Raw genomic sequence first — 20,206 nt, 5'->3', positions numbered from 1 at the left:
TGATATTGATCATGTGTTGCATGAAGCTCTGGCTCAGGAAAGCCGAGTGGATGACAATAGCTTACAAACTAGTTTAGATGAAAATGCAATATCATGTATAGCCGAACCAAGCGATGGTTCGGATTGTGTTAATAATTTGTGCAATGATGCCATAGCGATTATAGCCGAACCAAGTGTTGGTTCGGATTGTGTTACTAGTTTAGACAACGATGGAATAGCCGAACAAGTAATGGTTCGGATTGTGTTGCTAGCTTAGAGAATAGCATCATTGAAAATATAGCCGAACTAAGTGACGGTTCAGGTTATATCACAAGTGAAAGTGAAATAGCATTATCACCTAAGACCGAATCACAAATCGGTCATGTGGATGTTGGAAAAGATAATGATAATGTTTTGCGGGATAGTAGTGAAATAGAATCCAAAGTAGCTATGCATACATATCAAAGGCCGTATCCTGAACATGTAGATTCGGTCCCGTACCTGCAAGGATTTGAAGTGCCCAACTTCACGAAATTCACAGGTGAGGATGCTAGAACAACAATGGAGCATATCGGTCAATTTATTGAACAATGTGGTAAGGCCGGTAGTGATGATTTGCTTAAGTTAAAGTTGTTTCCTCTTTCTTTGTCAAACTTTGCATGTACATGATATAGTTTACTTGCTCCCAATTCAATTTCTACATGGTCACAAATGGAGCATGAGTTTCATGATTATTTTAAAGATGCAAGCTTGATGGAGCAAAGACCGATTGATACTTCATCGGTCACGTGTGAAACTATTTCGGTTACACCTATGCCTAAGACCGGAATTGTTAGTAATTCTCTCCTTATTAGTCCTATTGATGTTGACAAAAAGAAAGGGAAAAGTGTTATTATTGGGGATCCTTGGCCCAAGAATAGGATCAATAATGCAAAGGCCGGAGATCATAAAGTTGCAAAGGATGAGTTATCTAGTATCCAAAGGACCAAAAAGCCGAAGCTCACTTTTGAGATGCTTATGGCTAAATACAAGAAAGGATTAGCCGGTCAACGATTTGATAACCAAACTAGTGATTCGAAAAGACCAAGATCATCTCGTAGGAAGAGATTTGGTCAAACATCAAAGCAATCGGAGCCATCAACCATACCAACTCCATATAAACCTCCGGTTGTGATGCCATGGTATCCATATCCAATGTCACTATATGGTTATCCTTTTATGTATTACATGCCTTGGATGCATCAACCACCTATGCCGTATTACCAAGAGTGGAAGGAATCACCTAGGTTAGTGCCAAATCATTCATCCAACTCAAGACAAGACCGTTTCCCCAAAAGAATCGGTCCGGTGGATCAAAGGTGAAAAAGGTGAAGAAGGTGTGGGTGAGGAAAGAAGCCAAAGCTCCGGAGGTCGTTGCTATCAATGAGGAATCTCAAGATGTTCATGTACCTACTGGAGATGCAGCGAAAACTATACAAACGGAGAAGACTAAAGCCAATACCGTTGTTGTCGACATCAGCGGTCTGACCGAGCCAGCTGGCCGGTCTAACCGCCAGTCTACGGCCGGTCTGACCGACCTTACTGGCCGGTCTGACCGACGGCTTGTGACCGGTCGGACCGGGCCCAGAGGCCGGTCTGACCGGGGGGGGGGGTATTGGAGAAGAGTGTGAAAATTGAGAGCAACATAGGAGCTTCCACTTCGACCAAAAATATGAAGAATCATTGCTTAGCTCCTGGAAAACAACCACAGCCGAAGTGGATACCTTCTGGCTTATCTCACTCTCAAAAGAGGAGGCTACAGCGTCTTCGAGCCATAGGTCAAAAAGAAAAAGAGGCCGAAGATGTGGAGAACAAGACATGCAATAATTTGGAGCCTCGAAAAGCACCTAGGCAAATGTGGAGATCCAATGAGGTAAAAGTTAAGAGACTGGTGATTTCCCGTAGTAGAGATGAATCCAATTTGATAAGAGAAGAATCATCGGTCATTAGAGATAAGTCTCCTTCACATGATGCTATCGATGCTGGTGCGGTGTTCGTCTTGCCTTTGAAATTGTGCAATCAAGAAAGCCGATTTTGCTCGGGGGGCAAGACATCAATATGCTTATGAGGGAACCAAGAGAAGATGAATAGCGATGGATACGGCATCACATCTTTTAGCCGCCGTTTGTTGGATGCTAAGGCAAGGTATGGGTTTATTGTGTTCATCATCATATTATATGCCTATGCCATGTTAGAACATTGCTTGCTATCTAGCACATGTGTGTTTTTACTTATCAAATTCATATTATACATACATGTTGCAAATGCCAGTTCTAGGTAGTAGAATTGGTAGGTTGGCATATAATTTGTTTGAAATATGATTTGGCTCATGACTCTGATATTTATTTAAAGCCAAATTATATGTGTTTTTATGGATCACCAGATAATATATAGATTTCATATTTATTGCACCATGAAAGTTTTGCTTACTAGTAATTCGACTAATGTCAATGGTCAATGTGATGATTTGCTCTAGAGTGGTTTTCTTTAGGAACATTGGCATTGTTAATATTTTACATACATGCTCAAGCCGATTACTTACATTTGTAGTTTATTAGAATCTATGCATGTGACACATATGACTTTGGTGATTCATTATTGATCATACTTCAATTGGCTAAGTGTTTTGATGCCATGATGATTATTGTTTCAAAAGCCATTTGAATTAGTATTCATCTAGACATATTAGTTGGATATTATAATTTTTCATATGTCTAGAGAGGAGGGATTTTGGTCCAATAGTTCGATACACCAAGCATCTGGTTATAATATGAAGAAAGGAGTATTTTTGATATTAGAAAAGCCGGTGCTTGATTTTTAAGTCTTTGGATGAAATTGGCAAAATCACAGACTAGGGGCGGTCTGACTGGCATTGCACGGCCAGTCTGACCGGTGGTACCGGCGGTCTGACCGGTGGTACCGGCGGTCTGACCGGCTCTGCATGGCCGGTCTGTTCAGGCAGACAGGGCGGTCTGACCGGCATTGCGTGGCCGGTCTGACCGATCCCAGACAGGAGGCTTGGGGGCACGTTACAGTTGATTAAAAGGCCGAATTAATTGTGAATTCGGACATTTGTGCCCATGAGTTAGAAATAGCTTGGAGAATTCCTTTGATAGAATATTTGAAAGATCCTAGTCTTGGGGTTGATCGGAAGATTCGGCGGCAAATGTTCAAATATTATATCGCCGAAATATAGATGGAGTGCTATTGATGTGTTTAGACAATGATCAATCTAAAGTTGCTAGGGGAGATGTGCATGAAGGGATTTGTGGAATTCATCAATTGGCCCATAAGATGAATTGGTTGCTTAGAAGAGTGGAATTCTATTGGCCGAAAGTAATTGATGATTATTTCAAGTGCTACAGAGGGAGTGAAGCTTGTCAACGGATCGGCAATGTTCATTTGGCGCATGTCGCTATATTGAATCCTATTATCAAACCATGGCCGTTCCGAGGTAGGGCTTTGGATTTCATTGGTCAGATTTATCCTTCGTTATCAAAAGGGCATTGGTTCGTGCTAGTTGCAATGGATTTCACTAAGTGGGCCGAAGCCGTGCCGCTTGAGAATATTACTTATACGAAGTTGAGGTAAATCTTGACTCTCTTCGGTATTTCAAGCAAGATGACTTGTCGGTTGAAGATTACAAGACCTTGATGGGAAGCAATTTTGAAGACGTCATCGACAAGCGTTTGAAGACTTTGAAGGAGATGAAGACACTTCAAGACGGTGTTTTCATAGAGCAATTAATGGGAAATACTTGAAGAAATACTTCCCGAGCATTTGGCAAGATGCTTAGGAAGTACTATGGCCGGTAATTGGATTATCGCCCTAAGACAATATGTTCTATGCTTTTAGATTCACGATGTTCATAAAAAATGCAGGGGGGCATGTGTTTACACCCAAATTTGGCACCTATAGACGAAATAGAGGAAAATTTAAAGTTTGGAAAGTGCCGGGTTTCCTTCATAGGGCCGGTTAGACCGCAGGTATATGGGCAGTCTGACCGGCTAGTAGGGCCAGTCTGACCGCAGGTATGTGGGCGGTCAGACCGGTAGGGTCCAAGTCCGAGTCTGTTTTCGTCAGGTCTCGGGTTTCCTTGCTCGGGAAGGCATGTTTCGTGTTTCCTTTATTTTCTATCCCGAGTTGGACGTGGAGAAGGGACAAGACCGGTTCATCGTAAAACACCCGAATACAATCTACTTGAATCGTTCTTTTACTATGTTTTTTATTTTACCCTAATTTTAGTCCATCTTTGTCGGTTTGCGCCGTAAACCGTCCGTCGCCGCTGCGAGAGTGCGACACCTCTTTGTAGGTTTGTCCTGAAAACCTTCCGTTTTGCCCACGAGACGGGTAGTTATCCTCATATCGATCTAAATCGGCATAAAGGCTGATTTTGATCTCTAAATCGGCTCCGCTAGCCGGTTTAGCTTTTCTTTTTGCAAAACCCATAGCTCCGCTAGCCGGTTTAGCTTTTCTTTTTGCAAAACCCATATTGATTTGGCCCTTTGGTTAGATCGAGGTGGTTGGCGACTCCATATCACCGCAAGGCGTTTAGGTGTTGCGATCGTGCTTGTCGACTTGTTAGAAAAATTACCAACAGGTAATGCTAGAAATTTTTACATTGTGAAACGGAAGAATTACAAAATTCCAATACCAGTCGCGATTGCCTCCTAATACCATTTGCAGGATCTGGTCCCCATTGTCTCAGGAAAAACATGTTGTCGTCGTCTGTCAGGGCGAGTCAAACTTATTAGGCGCCTTGGTCACGGTTCCTGCAATTTGCCTGTCGGATAAAACATTTGTTAATTACTAGTATACTTGTCTAATTAACTCAACACATCAACAGTGAGTAGATTAGATCAAAGCTAATCACTTCCTCGCCACCTACCAATTACCATTACCGGCACGACTTGACAGCCATGAGCACTAGTTGTAGCAGTAGCGGTGCCCTTCGCGCCGCCGCCACCAAAGCGCTGCTACTCGTCGTCTTCGTCTCGCTGTCGCGTCCATTTCCGTGCACGGCGCGCGACAGTCTCCTCCGGGGCGCCTCCATCGCCGTCGAGGACCACGCCACCGACGTCCTGCTCTCCCCGGACGGCACCTTCGCCTGCGGCTTCTACGGCGTCTCGCCCACCGTCTTCACCTTCTCCGTCTGGTTCGCGCGCGCCGCCGACCGCGCCGTCGTCTGGTCCGCCAACCGCGCCCGCCCCGTCCACAGCAAGCGCTCCCGTCTCAAACTCAGCGGCCGCCGCGGCGCGCTCGTCCTCACCGACTACGACGGCGAGGTGGTCTGGAACTCCACCGTCAGCGCCAGCGCCACCGCTGCGCGCGCGCGGCTGCACGATTCCGGCAACCTCGCCATCGAGGACGGGAGCGGGAACGTCCTATGGCAGAGCTTCGACCACCCCACCGACACACTACTGCCCACGCAGCGCATCGCCGCCGGCGAGGCGATGGTCTCGGCAGACAAGATCCTCGCCGCCGGCTTCTACAGCTTCCGCTTCAGCGACTACGCCATGCTGTCGCTGGTGTACGACAACCATGAGATGTCCAGCATCTACTGGCCCAACCCCTACTACAGCTACTGGCAGAACAGTCGCAAGATCTACAACTTCACCCGGGAAGCTTTCTTCGACGCCTCCGGCCATTTCTCGTCCAGCGACAACGCCACCTTCGGCGCCGCCGATCTGGGCAAGAATGTCGCCGTTAGGAGGAGGCTGACGCTGGACACGGACGGCAACCTCAGGCTGTACAGCCTTGACGAGGTCGCCGGGACATGGTTGGTGTCGTGGATGGCGTTCAGCAACCCGTGCATCATCCACGGCGTGTGCGGCGCCAACGCCGTCTGCCTCTACTCGCCGGCGCCGGTGTGCGTCTGCGCGCCGGGGTACGCGCGCGCCGACCCGAGCGACTGGAGCAGAGGCTGCCGGCCAACGTTCAACTCCGGTGACGGCGGCGGCCGGCCGCGGGCGATGAAGCTGGTGGCGCTGCCGCACACCGACTTCTGGGGCTTCGACATCAACAGCAGCGAGAACCTGTCGCTGGACGAGTGCTCGACACGGTGCATGAGCGAGCCGTCGTGCGTGGTTTTCCAGTACAAGCAGGGCAAAGGTGAGTGCTACCCAAAAAGCCTCATGTTCAATGGCAGAACGTTCCCCGGCCTGCCTGGGACGGCCTATCTCAAGGTCCCGGCTGATCTCGACATGCCAGAAATTCACATCCACCAATGGCAAAAGGACGGCGATCGCCACGCCATTGCCATTCAGGAAGACATTGTCGGATGCGGTGGCATGAGCTCACCGGAGTTCTTGCTCAATGTCTCGAATGCGTCATCGAGCAAAAGTAATCAGGGCAAGTCGATATGGTTCTACTTCTACGGATTTCTGACTGCATTTTTTGTCATTGAGGTGTTTGTGATAGCATTCGGTTGCTGGCTCTTTTCCAACAAGGGAGTTTTTAGGCGATGTCAGGTTTCAGCACTAGATGAAGGGTACAGGATGGTTACCAACCATTTTCGCGCATATAGTTACGTAGAGCTACGGAATGGAACTAGAAATTTTCAGAGTGAGATCGGCCGTGGTGGGTCAGGTGTTGTGTACAAAGGAATTCTAGATGATGAGAGGACGGTGGCCGTCAAGGTGCTACAAGATGTGAAGCAGGGTGAGGATGTGTTCCAGGCTGAGTTGAGTGTTATTGGTAGAATTTATCATATGAATCTTGTTAGAATGTGGGGTTTTTGCTCAGAAGGAATACATAGGATTTTAGTCTATGAGTACATTGAGAATGGATCATTGGCCAAAGTACTATTTCAAGGGAGGGATTCTGGTATGTTTCTTGGATGGAAGCAAAGGTTCAACATTGCTCTAGGTGTTGCCAAGGGGCTGGCATATCTTCACAATGAGTGCCTTGAGTGGATCATCCATTGCGACATGAAGCCAGAGAACATACTATTGGATGAAGATATGGAGCCTAAGATCACTGACTTTGGCTTGTCCAAGTTGTTGAATAGAGACGGGTCTGGTTCTGACATGTCATGGATTCGGGGGACAAGAGGATATATGGCTCCTGAGTGGGTTTCTAGCCTTCCAATCACAGAGAAAGTTGATGTGTACAGTTATGGAGTGGTGCTTCTTGAACTGGTGAAAGGGGTGAGGATTTCAGATTGGGTGTTGGATGGGAAAGAGGAACTAGAAGCCGAATTGAGAAGTGTGGTTAAGATGGTTGTCAGCAAACTTGAGAGCAACATAGAATCCTTGGTTGCGGATTTGATGGATGATCGGTTGCATGGTGAATTTAATCATTTGCAGGCTAGGCTACTAATGCAATTGGCCGTTTCATGCTTGGAAGAAGATAAAAACAAAAGGCCAACCATGAAGTACATAGTACAAATGCTTATTTCTGCTGAAGATGATGCTCATGCCTTCACCTAATTCCGATGGTTCTAACACAAGTATTTGAGATTTAATATGAAGTTCACTCTTTATCTATTTCACCCTTTCTGTAAAAACTATGCAAATTCAAGAGCACTGTACTTTGTTAGTTGGAAGATTGTAAGAGAGTGCAGGTTCTTAAGGACAACTTGATAAACATCACTATAGTACTGAAATTATGCTAGCAAATGATTAAAACTAAAAAAAATGCAACTGAGTATTTCTAAGTTAGATGAATATCTAAGCCAACTTTTCACAAATTATTTTCCCATCATAAATAGAGAAGGGCTTACGGATTGATATCCTTATTTTCATATCATGCAACAATCTATACTTTTATAGCATTTCTTTTGGATCTCCCTCTAGCCACAACCACAAGATAATAACCACTTTCAATATTGTAAATTTCTTGGGCATATTAAAATCACCATTCAACCTGTTGTCCAGACAGTAGTCAAGACAACTTACTTTAGATCATTCTATTTTTTTAACAGAGACTTCACAACATCAATAGGGTTGAGTTCGGTTAAGTTCTAAACTCAACTTTCTCGTTTTCCACGTACATGCTTTTTAAACTTCTAAATGGTGTATTCTTTTTAAAACAATTACATATGAAAGTTTCTTTAAAAATCATATTAACTTTTTTTAAAAAATAGTTAATACTTAATTAATCATGCGCTAATAAGTCGCTTCATTTTTCATGCGCGAGGGATGAGTTCCCAACATCAAGAAAGAACTCACTCTAGGGCTATGCTATCCTCCCTACTTTCCCAACTTCTACACTCTCGTTTTTCGTGCGCGCACTTCCCAAAATGCTAGATGATGTGTTTTATTAAAAAAATCTATAGAAAGTATTGTTTTAAAAAAAATCATACATCCATTTTTAGTTTTAATTAGCTAATACTTAATTAATCACAAATAATCTGTAGCTTGGTTCAGTGTGTCAGGTGGGACATCGTTAGCCCTACATGCTACTTACCAGCATCATGCGTTCTAATGGTCTATTGGTAGTTATAAACTTATAATAAAGAGTAAATTTTAAGGAACTACATATACTTTGATTAATTTATCAGAAAACTATATATTTAAGATAATATATCACAAAACTATATGTTTAAGGTTAAGTATTGCAAAACTACATATTTAATAATAAAATTATCACAAAACCACATGTTTACGTCAATTTAATTATAAAACTTGGACGTTGATAACTCAAACATAAGGATTTGAACCCCATATGTGTAGTTTTGTGATAATTTTATTATTAAATCTATAGTTTTGCGATACTTAGTCTTAAACCTTTAGTTTTGTGATAAATTTAGTATTAAATATATAGTTTTATGATATATCACCTTAAATCTGTAGTTTTGTGATAATTTGATGAAAGTATATATAGTTTTGTGAAATTTACTCTATAATAAATGAGAATAAATTACTGTGTAGTAGCAGATCAATAAATGAGAATAATCCATCTAGCATATCATATTTTTATTAAATGAGAACATATCCAAGCAATCCATCAATAGTTTTAATAAATGAAGATATCTTCCAGTTCTTAAAAAAGAATAAATAAATGCACATATCCGAGGAAAATAAATATATCTTAAGATATGTTGGAGATATTATAAGTTCAAACATTAGCCATTAGATATCTTTTATAGTAGATATTCAAAAACAAGTGAATAGTATGTAGAGACCCCACAGGACTTCGCATGACCACTATATATTTGGGATTCGGATCAGGTGCAGTCACAGTAGTGACTGCAACTTTGGCAGTACCCATCATCTAACCATCCAGCACACAAGGGATGGTCTAGATTGGTTGCTCAATTTCCCCCAACTTTTCACCTACTCTCTGACTCCAGCAGAAGTGTTTTGGAGGGAAAAGTCTGAGAGGGAGGTGAGAATTGGCGCCAATTCTACCATGGGAAGCATACTTTACCCATTACTGCTGCAGCACATCACACGCTTCTTTCTCTTCTCTGTTCAGCCATGACCGTTGAGAAGGCCATGGAGCAAAACCTGGAGAGGTACAGATCGCGATAGGATCCTTTGTCTTCTGATTTTTGTCTTCTTTCTTCCTGTGTTGTTCATGCGTCAAACTTTTTATTCCTCTATACTGTAATGTAACAGATCTACTAAACCTCCCTGTTGGATGCCTCAAATTGGCATGACATTTAATTCCTATGAAGAAGCTTGGGATTTTTGGGTCAAATATGGTGGTCGTATTGGCTTTGATGTTCGAAATAATTACACTAACAAAAGTGATCTTGATCAGTTAGTAACATCCAGTAGGTTTGTTTGTTCAAATCAGGGTTCTAGAGCAGAAGAAAAGAAATATGTTGTAGCAAAACGTAATCGAGCTCATACTCGAACTGGTTGCCAAGTTCGCATGGGCATCACTTTACTCAGGGAAACAATGACATACAAGGTTCATGACTTAGCTGTAGAACACAACCATCTTCTTCAAACTCCACAAACAAGCCATTTGATGCCATCACAAAGGAACATTTCTAAACACCAAGCAGTCGAAATTGAGGTGGCGTATGATTCTGGTATTACACCTAAAGCAGCACATGAGTTTCTTGGTCGGCATGTTGGTGGGTCAGCTAATCTTGGTTACACACAGCGTGATCATAAGAATTATCTGCGTTCTAGGCGCCAAAGGGACTTACTTTATGGTGAGGCAGGAAGTTTACTAAAGTACTTCCAAGATAAAATTGTGGAAAATCCCTCATTTCACTATGCAGTGCAATTGGATTGCGAAGAACAAATAGCTAATATATTTTGGGCAGATGCTAGGATGATTGCTGATTATGCTCACTTTGGTGATGTCATCACCTTCGACACTACATTCGGGACAAACAAAGAAAGTAGACCTTTTGGTATGTTTGTTGGCTTCAACCATTTTAGAGAGACAGTGGTTTTTGGTGCAGCTTTGATGTATGATGAGACATTTGAATCATTCAAGTGGTTGTTCAATACATTTTTATCAGCCCATAATCAAAAGCAACCTCAAACCATTTTTACAGACCAAGACATTGCAATGGGAAAGGCTGTGTCTGAAGTATTCACTGGTGCATGGCATGGTTTATGTACTTGGCACATATCACAAAATGAAGTAAAGCATTTGAGTCCTCAACAAACAGAAGGTTCAAGTATCCTAGCAGATTTCAGTGCATGTATGTATGAGTATGAGGAAAAAGAAGAATTTGAAGATGTATTTGATGCCATGAGACAAAAGGTGCGTAAAGTGACTTGGTTGGATAGCATATACAATTTAAAAGAAAAGTGGGCTGAGTGCTACATGTCAGATGTTTTCACAATAGGGATGCGAAGCCCACAATTAAGTGAAAGTTTGAATAGTAACTTGAAAGGTCATTTGAAATCAGATCTTGACATCGGCAGGTTCCTTAATCGTGTAGAGCGTGTTGTTGAAGAAAAGAGAGAGAAGGAATTGCAATCTGAATATGAGTCAAGAAAAAAGTTGCCAAGAATTATGATGATGACACCTATGTTGGTACAGGCAAGTAAGCTTTACACACCTGCTTTATTTGAAGTCTTCCAAGCTGAATATGAGAAATCCATGGCTACCTATACGAAAGGATCAAATGGAAGTAATGATTTCATAATTGCAATTGGCTCACTTGATGATCAGTTCATACTTGAAGATGAGCACAAGGTGACTGCCAACCCTTTTGATCAGACCGTGTCGTGTAGTTGTCGAATGTTTGAGAGAATAGGTCTACTGTGTAGACATGCCTTGAAAGCTCTTGATTTAGTGAACATTAAATTGTTGCCTGAAAAATATGTATTGAAGCGTTGGACTCGAGAAGCAAAATGTGGAGCTATTCAAGATATGCATGGCAGACAAATAGTGGAAGACCCCAAGCTGAGTACTACTCTTAGGTACAGATATCTGTACCAACAATTTCTTCCTTTGGCTTCCAGAGCTGTAGACTTTGAAGAATGTTACTTGCTTGTGGAAGAAGCACTTCATGCCGTTAGTAAAAAAGTTGAGGACAAAATAAAACAAACTTACAGTGATGGCATTGCAAAGTCGAATGATCAGTCAACATCCCAGTTAGCTCAGAACTTGGCACATGTCTCTGGTCTGAAGAAAAAGGAGAGCCGGAAACGTGTAACAAAACGGAAAACAAATTGGATTGATAAACTGCAGAAAACAAAAAAGAGAAAGGTAAATATATTTCAGCCACTTCTCAAATCTGTTATGCAGCTATATATATTGAGAACTATATATTGAGCCACTTCTCAAATCTGTTATGCAGCCTGAAGAAAAGGCAGAGGAGGAAAACTTGCAAACTGATGTGGAAGAACATCAAGAATGTGAAGCAATTAGCAGCTATGCCCAACTTCTACTGGTATGCTGACCAGTTTCTTCAAAGATAAATATATGTGCTAACAAATTATTTTAATTTGGATATTATCTTTTTTTCCCTAGGGTTCTATTGACGTTGAAGATGTCATCTTATCTCAAAAGTTCATTTGAAGAGGTGTCAATAGAACTTAGAAGGCATCGTGCTGATTTGGGAAGCAGATGATGATCTACTTTTGGATTATGAAAGCTTTTGTTACTGTGTTAATCTAGCAGTAGCATAGCTAGTTGATTTTGAAAGCTTTTGTCTCAGTGGATGCATGACACCCAATTTCAGCGAAAATAGTTAAACTCTAGCTCATTTTGTCAATTATGCGTGCAAGATATTATGAAGTTCAATATAATGAAATGAAGTCTGTGTCTACTTTTCTTTAACATTATTTGGGTTTTCTGAAAGTTCAAGAAAATTCAGATCAAAAGGAGAGAAATTGCAGGCAAAATCTGAACTACTGTTCTGTGCTTGTTCAAATAGCTAAAATGATGCATGACACAGTTAAATCTAGACCATCCCTCATGTGCTGGATGGTTGGATGATTGGGTACTGCCAAAGTTGCAGTCACTACTGTGACTGCACTTGATCCGAATCTAGATATTTGTGCTGCATATGCTGCACACATATTGATCAACAAACACACAAATTTTAGCATCCACTACAAGAAGATGATTAGTGCTAAAGTTGTAGGAGTGTTTTGCATTCTTGGCTTTGTAGCCATCTCTTCTTCTCCGAGCCATTTACAAGCTGAAGGCTGTGAGAACGAGAAAAATATTGTGATGAATAAGGATGGATGCTATCACAATATTGAAAAACATTTGGGTGACCAATTCCCAAAAAGACACTCACATTGCTGCCAAACAGTGCAGAGCGCAGATGTCAATTGCATCTGTCGCACATTTACAGCAGCGGATAAGGCTAAAATTGCTTTGTCAAAGTGGGTTAATGTTGCAAAAGTATGTGACAATCCGTTACACGCAGGAACTAACTGCGCAGGTTAGTTATTAATTCATACTAACTTAGTTGATTACATACAGTTATATCTGTTTTAATTTAACCTTTTGATAAAGTTCTCCCTGTTCTGCAATGAATAAAAGACTTATGTTTCTTTTGTTATTTTTGCAGGTTACCATGTTCCGTAGAGTCCGTACACATAGTTAAGCCGTTATCCTGGTCAATGGAGAAATAAACAATTAGAAATTTGGTAGCTGCATAACGTATCTTGTAAATTTTGTTGGTGCAAGTAATAAAGGAGAGATGGTAGCTTTTATTTCTTTCTGTTCACATTATCTCTTAACATTTTTTTTTATGATGAAACATTTGAGAGAATATTGCACGTACAACTAAACTAAAAATAATTGCAACAGAATAAATATTACCCTTTTGTTTTTAAATTTGCAAATGTCCCTCCATAACATCGTAGACATGTATAAATCATAAAGTAACATGCAATCTATGGACGACAGGTGGTCCTAAGTATGTCTTCAAAACATCAACGCAATTTCCATTTAGTGTGATCTTTTATTTGTCATAGTTTTACTAGGAATGTAAGTCTTAAATTAATTTTAATAGGTGATTGTGTTCATCCTTGGTAGGGATGAAGTCAGCGCATGAAGAAGCTCATCTTGGTGCAGAAACTCAGCATATAGGAACAGAATCTAGGTGCTGGGTGCTGTCCGATGCCAGAATAGTACCTAGCGCCTTAATGAACAGTGGTTGCAGATCCCATCTGCTTATTTTGATCAAACCTGATTGACTCTCTTTTCCCTAATAAAAGCCTGATTCATCTTCATTAGATATGATCGAACCTAGGCTATCATGTACAGTTAGATCCAGACCCTTCGTTCTATGAGATATTGTCCCATAGAAGAAATATCTTATGAATATATCCTAGTTCACTGTGTTTTCCTTAAGTTCATTTGCACCTAATCCATCACAATTGTTGATATACTTTTCAGGTCAGTATTCCTTTTGTTTGCATGTCTTTATTATTTATTGAGCGTGTTGTATGCGTTCTTTCTCTTCGTTTTGGATTGATTGCTGGTCCTTAATTGGTTTGAGAAATTGGACATATTTTGTCTCCTTTGTTGGGGCTTATTGCCACTGAAAGTTCAGCCTATCAAATTTTTCTTCAGCACATTGCAATTCTAAGAAGCATGGGCTGTAGCAGTCTGACAATAGGCATTCCTAGTTAGACTTAAGGTTGTGTTCTTCCCTAGTTTTCCCAACTCACCTCTCTCGTTTTCCGCACGTACATTTTTCAAACTGCTAAACAGTGTGTTTTTACAAAAAATTTCTATACGAAACTTGTTTTAAAAAAAATCATATTAATCCATTTTTCAAAAAAATAATTAATACTTAATTAATCATCTAGTAATGCATCCTTCGTTTTGCGTGTCGGGGAACCCTCCTCCCGAACGCAGCCTAAGACTTGTGGAAAATCTACCTAGGACAGACCAATGATACCAACAACCCGCACAGCTAGCAGATAATGATACCAACAACACCCGTACAACTAGCAGATAATGATACTTCACTGTGGCTCCTCTGTAGTTGAAATCAGATGATCTGACTTAGTTTGCGGTGCAGCCTTGAGGAGCGAGGATCAGGCAAGAATGGTCATCCTCGAGCTGTGATGTTGATATTTAAGTTGTTTTCGCTGTCTAGGCACTGATTTTTTTTTATAAAAAAATCAAACTATTAACAACAATAGAGCCTCAGGTATGGAGATACTTGTGGGAGCATACACAAATACACCTTTTCTATTGTTCATATGATGAAGACATACTTTACAATTGTTTGCTAGTTTGATGTTGTAATAACCTATGGGCATGATAGCCGCTGGTAATTAATAGAAGTTGTTACAAAATTTTAGTACAAACCGCCATGAGTTAAATATGATGCTAGGATGAGCTAGCATGGCTTGACCAGTGACTACTTCATCTATCATAAAATATGAATACTTCTAGAGATTTTTCACAGAAATTAAGGAGCGAGGTGGAACTAAATGAGGGATGATTTTGATTGTTTGATATATGAAAGTGGTGGAAAAAATTAACAAGAGACAATCATTGATGGGTCAAGATGAGATAGTGGATAGAGAAGTTGTTATATACTAAAAATTTACAACGGAGGAAGAACTAGTTTGTTGCATGTGTTGCAATGTAGAGTATCTTGTATGACAGCTAATGTTAGAATTGGTATTAGTCAGATACTCACAGTGTAGTTGATGTAACCTTTGGTAGTACTTCTTAGCAGATTTGGACATTTTTCTAAGTTATCTTGCAGAGAAGAACTTCTAGTTAGACTTAGCTATAAAAAATGACATTTACCTTGAATATATGGTCAAAATAAGAAACACATATTTACCTTGAATATATGATCAAAACAAGAAACAACAGATCCCCTATAAGTCAGTGCACAACCGTAACAACAGCTAACATGTAGCAGTAATTGTAGGCAATTCCTGTTGCAAAACAAGCATCCACAAAAAGGGGAAACACTTTTAAACTCTCGAGATGATATCTTCTCGTTGCTTAAATAATACACAAATAGTATACTCTACATTATCAAAACTTTTCAGTTTTTTCTTACAACCATTTGCATTGATTTTTTTTAAAAAGTATACATGAAAAGACATCCCCTCTAAAAATTATAATCCATTCCCCATGAGAAGCACGTTGAATGAATTATCTAGCAAAGCCAGCGTAGACATAGATGGGCTAAGCAGGACGTAGACGGTGGGAGTAACATGTCTTTTTTTTTTTACATTGGAGTACATGTCCTTTGCGGTGGTAGGTGTCATTTTGCTCTGTAACCTCTATAAATCTCTGTTTTCACCCTCCTACTTATTAAATTTCGGCCGGCTTTTGCTCTGTAACCTCTATAAATTACTCCATATGTATTATTATAAGTTGTTTAACTTTTTTTCTTAGTCAAATTTCTTTAAGTTTGATTAAGTTTATAGAAAAATATACTAATATTTTCAATACAAAACAAACATATTATTAAAATATATTCAATTAAATTTAATGAAGCTAATTTAGTGTTGTAGATATTGCTAATTTTTTCTATAAAACATGATAAAACCTAAAAAACTTTAACTAAGAAAAAAAATTAAATAACTTATAATATGTAATAATTATAATATGAAACGTAGGGAGCATCTAGCAAAGAAAACATTCGGCTTTGCTCGAAACGATTGGCCAATCGGTATGTCCTTATCCATGAATAAAACATCGTCATGACTCATGACGATTCTTCAGCATGACTTTATCTCTTCACTCGGCTTGCTGGAATGCTCTCAAACAAATACAAAGATGCAGTCGCTGTTGATAAAGAGTTAACGATGCAACATCACTCTCAGATAACTGTAATAACATACTGTATTACACTACTTAATTTGTTTAATTTAATTAACTCAACACCTCAACAGTGAGCAGAAGCAAATCATCGCTTCTGATCAACCCATTCACCGCCACGGCCATGGGCAAAAGTTGTAGCCGCGCCACCGCCACCGTGCTGCTGCTTCTCGTCGTCGTCGTCTTCCTCTCGTCGTCGCGTCCATTCCCGTGCGAGGCGCGCCGCGACAGCCTCCCCCGGGGCGCCTCCATCGCCGTCGAGGACCACGCCACCGACGTCCTGCTCTCCCCGGACGGCACCTTCGCCGCCGGCCTCTACGGCGTCTCGCCCACCGTCTTCACCTTCTCCGTCTGGTTCGCGCGCGCCGCGGGCCGCACCGTCGTCTGGTCAGCCAACCGCGGCCGCGCCCCCGTCCACGGCGCGCGCTCCCGCGTTGCGCTCGACGGCCGCCGCGGCGCGCTCGTCCTCACCGACTACGACGGCGAGGTGGTATGGAACTCAACCGTCGCCAACGCCACCGCCGCTCGCGCGCGGCTGCACGACTCCGGCAACCTCGCCATCGAGGACGCGAGCGGGAACATCCTATGGCAGAGCTTCGATCACCCCACCGACACCCTGCTTCCCACCCAGCGCATCGTCGCCGCCGGCGAGGCGATGGTCTCGGCAGGCAAGCTCCTCGCCGCCGGCTTCTACAGCCTCCGCTTCAGCGACTACGCCATGCTCTCGCTGGTGTACGACAACCACAAGATGCCCAGCAGCATCTACTGGCCTAACCCCTACTACAGCTACTGGCAGAACAACCGCAACATCTACTACAACTTCACCCGGGAAGCTTTCTTCGACGCCTCCGGCCATTTCTTGTCCAGCGACAATGCGACCTTCGACGCCGCCGACCTCGGCGAGGGCGCCGGCGTCAGGAGGAGGCTGACGCTGGACACGGACGGCAACCTCAGGCTGTACAGCCTGGATGAGATGGCCGGGACATGGTCGGTGTCGTGGATGGCGTTCGTCAACCCGTGCGTCATCCACGGCGTGTGCGGCGCCAACGCCGTGTGCCTCTACTCGCCGGCGCCAGTGTGCGTCTGCGTGCCGGGGTACGCGCGCGCCGACGCGAGCGACTGGACAAGAGGCTGCCAGCCGACGTTCAACCACACCGACGGCGGCGGCGGCCGGCCGCGGGCGATGAAGCTGGTGGCGCTGCCGCACACCGACTTCTGGGGCTTCGACATCAACAGCAGCGCGCACCTGTCGCTGCACGAGTGCACGGCGCGGTGCATGAGCGAGCCGTCGTGCGTGGTGTTCGAGTACAAGCAGGGCACAGGAGAGTGCTACACCAAGGGCCTCATGTTCAATGGCAGAACACACCCTGCCCATCTTGGGACGGCCTATCTCAAGGTCCCAGCTGATCTCGACATGCCAGAGTTGCACGTCCACCAATGGCAGACGAATGGCCTTGCCATTGAGGAAGACATTGCTGGATGTAGTGGCTCAAGCTCATCAGAGTTCTTGCTCGATGTTTCCGATATGTCGTCGAGCTCGAGCAATAATCAGGGCAAGTCAATATGGTTCTACTTCTATGGATTCCTGTCTGCAATTTTTGTCATTGAGGTGTTTCTGATCGCGATGGGTTGCTGGATCTTTTCCAACAAGGGAGTTTTCAGGCCAAGCCAGGTTTCGGTACTAGAAGAAGGGTACAGGATTGTTACTAGCCATTTTCGCGCATATAGGTACTCGGAGTTGGAGAGGGGAACTAAAAAGTTCAACAACAAGATCGGTCATGGTGGATCAGGTATAGTATACAAGGGGAGTTTAGACGATGAGAGGGTAGTGGCCGTCAAGGTGCTACAAGATGTGAGCCAGAGTGAGGATGTTTTCCAAGCCGAGTTGAGTGTGATTGGTAGGATTTATCATATGAATCTTGTGAGAATGTGGGGATTTTGCTCGGAAGGAACACATAGGATTTTAGTCTATGAGTACATTGAGAATGGATCATTGGCCAAAGTACTATTTGATAGGAGAGATTCCAGCAAGTTTCTTGGATGGAAGCAAAGGTTCAACATTGCTCTAGGTGTGGCCAAGGGGTTGGCATATCTTCACAATGAATGCCTAGAGTGGATCATCCATTGTGACATGAAGCCCGAGAACATATTGTTGGATGAAGATATGGAGCCTAAAATCACTGACTTTGGCTTGTCCAAGTTGTTGAACAGAGATGGGTCTGGTTCTGAAATGTCACGGATTCGGGGGACGAGAGGATATATGGCTCCCGAGTGGGTTTCTAGCCTTCCCATCACCGAGAAGGTTGATGTGTATAGTTATGGAGTTGTTCTTCTTGAGCTGGTGAAAGGGAGGAGGATTACAGAATGGGTAGTGGATGGGAAAGATGGAGTAGAAACTGATGTGAGAAGCGTGGTTAAGATGGTTGTTGACAAACTGGACAGCAAGAATGAATCATGGATTATGGACTTAATTGATGATCAATTTGGTGGTGAATTTAATCATTTGCAGGCTCAGCTAGTTATAAAATTGGCCATTTCATGCCTGGAAGAAGATAGAAACAGGAGGCCAAGCATGAAGTACATAGTGCAAATGCTCATTTCTGCTGAAGATGAAGCTCATGCCTTTACCTAATCCTGAGGGTTCCGAAATAAGTATGTGAAACTTAATACGAGGTTCACTCCTCATCTGTTCCACCCTTTGTATATAAGATAATATGACTGGGTACCAAACTTTGTTAGTTGGAAGATTGTAAGAAACTGCAGGTTCTCATAGACAACTTGATAAACACCCCAGACCTCTCATCAGTGCCGGTTCAGAAGGGCTATAACTCTCGGTTTTGACGGTTTTGGAACTGGCACTAATGGCCCTCAAGCACCATCAGACAATTCCGTGTGGGGATCATCAGTCCCTGTTAGGGCAGAGAACCGCCACTGATACTCATTTTTTGTGCAAAAACAAATACAATCAATTACTTACTTAATCCACAGACACATTGATCTAGAACACAGCTTTCTTGCATACACACATTTGTATACAACAATCCAGAATCACTGGATACAGAGATTGTTGCATTTCTTGCATTCATTCCTCATCTATTGCAAACAGTGGAGAAAGCAGGAAGATGCCAAGTGCATCTATAATACAGTTATGTAATACAGCAAAAATTTTGATGAACAAAAGTTTGTTTTATTCTGCACCGATCTCATTAAAATCGCCGATCAACTTCAGTTCAGCATTCCTGTTTTTTTTTTCCTGGCACTAGTAAGCATGTTGTATCCGCTCTTTTTCTTCCTTTAGGATTAATTGTGGTTCTCTCATCTTAATTGGATTGGAAAATCAGACGCCATTGCTTCCTTTCTTGAGACTTATTGTTGCTGATGCAACTCATTCCCTCTTCTTTCAGATGAATATAGACTAGTACTGCTTTATTTCAGGTTCTCCAGTGAATCGTGCATGAAAATCTGATAGATTATTGGTCTTAGTCTAAAATTTACATTCAAATTGTGTGACAGCTGAGTACTCTGCAGTTTCTGACTTCTTTAAAGTTGCCCTGATGAAGAGTACTTGCAGTTGTACTTTGCTACGAGAATGAACTGGTCAAGGAAAACTCTCAATCTTATAGTTAGTAGGAAAGGTTATTGTTGAAAAAAGACCATTATATTTCCTCAGATTTTTCACACCATTGCTTGTGTTACTGAAGGTTCAACGTGTCAGATTTTTCTCCAGCACATTGCAATTCTAAGAAGCATGGGTTGTATACAACAGTATGAAGATAGGCATTCCAAGGTAGACTTTACCTTACCCCTGATCGAGCTCAACTAAAAGTCCTTTTGGAAAGTGATTTATCTAGGACAGATCAATGAAAACAACAAGACCAGATAAAAACCTAGCAATCATGGTGGGGACATATACAGCTAGCAGATGATGGTTCTACTCTGCATTTGCACAATCAAATGAAGTAATTAATAAGGAACTGACCTTTATTTTATTTGCTGTGCAGCCTTGAGG

General features: G+C 42.3%; 3 protein-coding genes across 3 annotated transcripts; all 3 read left to right on the top strand.

Moving 5' to 3' along the window:
* The first annotated feature begins 4,913 nt into the window (after positions 1-4,913).
* On the top strand, positions 4,914-7,618 carry LOC107278461 (putative receptor protein kinase ZmPK1). Its single transcript, XM_015763871.3, has one exon. It carries the CDS (start codon positions 4,938-4,940, stop codon positions 7,446-7,448), a length of 2,511 nt encoding a protein of 836 aa, XP_015619357.1. The 5' UTR covers positions 4,914-4,937; the 3' UTR covers positions 7,449-7,618.
* Positions 7,619-9,618: 2,000 nt separating this feature from the next.
* Positions 9,619-12,010, top strand: LOC107279617 (protein FAR1-RELATED SEQUENCE 5-like). The gene is made up of 3 exons (XM_015763633.2): positions 9,619-11,646; positions 11,738-11,830; positions 11,930-12,010. The coding sequence occupies exons 1-3, from the start codon at positions 9,619-9,621 to the stop codon at positions 12,008-12,010; spliced, it is 2,202 nt and encodes a 733-aa protein (XP_015619119.2).
* Positions 12,011-16,259: 4,249 nt separating this feature from the next.
* On the top strand, positions 16,260-19,390 carry LOC4351410 (putative receptor protein kinase ZmPK1). Its single transcript, XM_015763506.3, has one exon. It carries the CDS (start codon positions 16,322-16,324, stop codon positions 18,827-18,829), a length of 2,508 nt encoding a protein of 835 aa, XP_015618992.1. The 5' UTR covers positions 16,260-16,321; the 3' UTR covers positions 18,830-19,390.
* The last annotated feature ends 816 nt before the right edge of the window (positions 19,391-20,206 follow it).

Source organism: Oryza sativa, chromosome 12, assembly GCF_034140825.1.
Source record: "Oryza sativa Japonica Group chromosome 12, ASM3414082v1".
Lineage (NCBI taxonomy): Eukaryota > Viridiplantae > Streptophyta > Magnoliopsida > Poales > Poaceae > Oryza > Oryza sativa.
Note: the sequence above shows the minus strand (reverse complement) of the source record. Positions and strands in the feature narration are given on the sequence as shown.

Coding starts and splice junctions, on each gene's coding strand:
- LOC107279617 (XM_015763633.2), top strand. CDS start 9,619: ATGACATTTAATTCCTATGAAGAAGCTTGGGATTTTTGGGTCAAATAT. Junction 11,647..11,737: donor AGAAAACAAAAAAGAGAAAG/GTAAATATATTT, acceptor TCTGTTATGCAG/CCTGAAGAAAAGGCAGAGGA. Junction 11,831..11,929: donor GCTATGCCCAACTTCTACTG/GTATGCTGACCA, acceptor TTGACGTTGAAG/ATGTCATCTTATCTCAAAAG.
- LOC4351410 (XM_015763506.3), top strand. CDS start 16,322: ATGGGCAAAAGTTGTAGCCGCGCCACCGCCACCGTGCTGCTGCTTCTC.
- LOC107278461 (XM_015763871.3), top strand. CDS start 4,938: ATGAGCACTAGTTGTAGCAGTAGCGGTGCCCTTCGCGCCGCCGCCACC.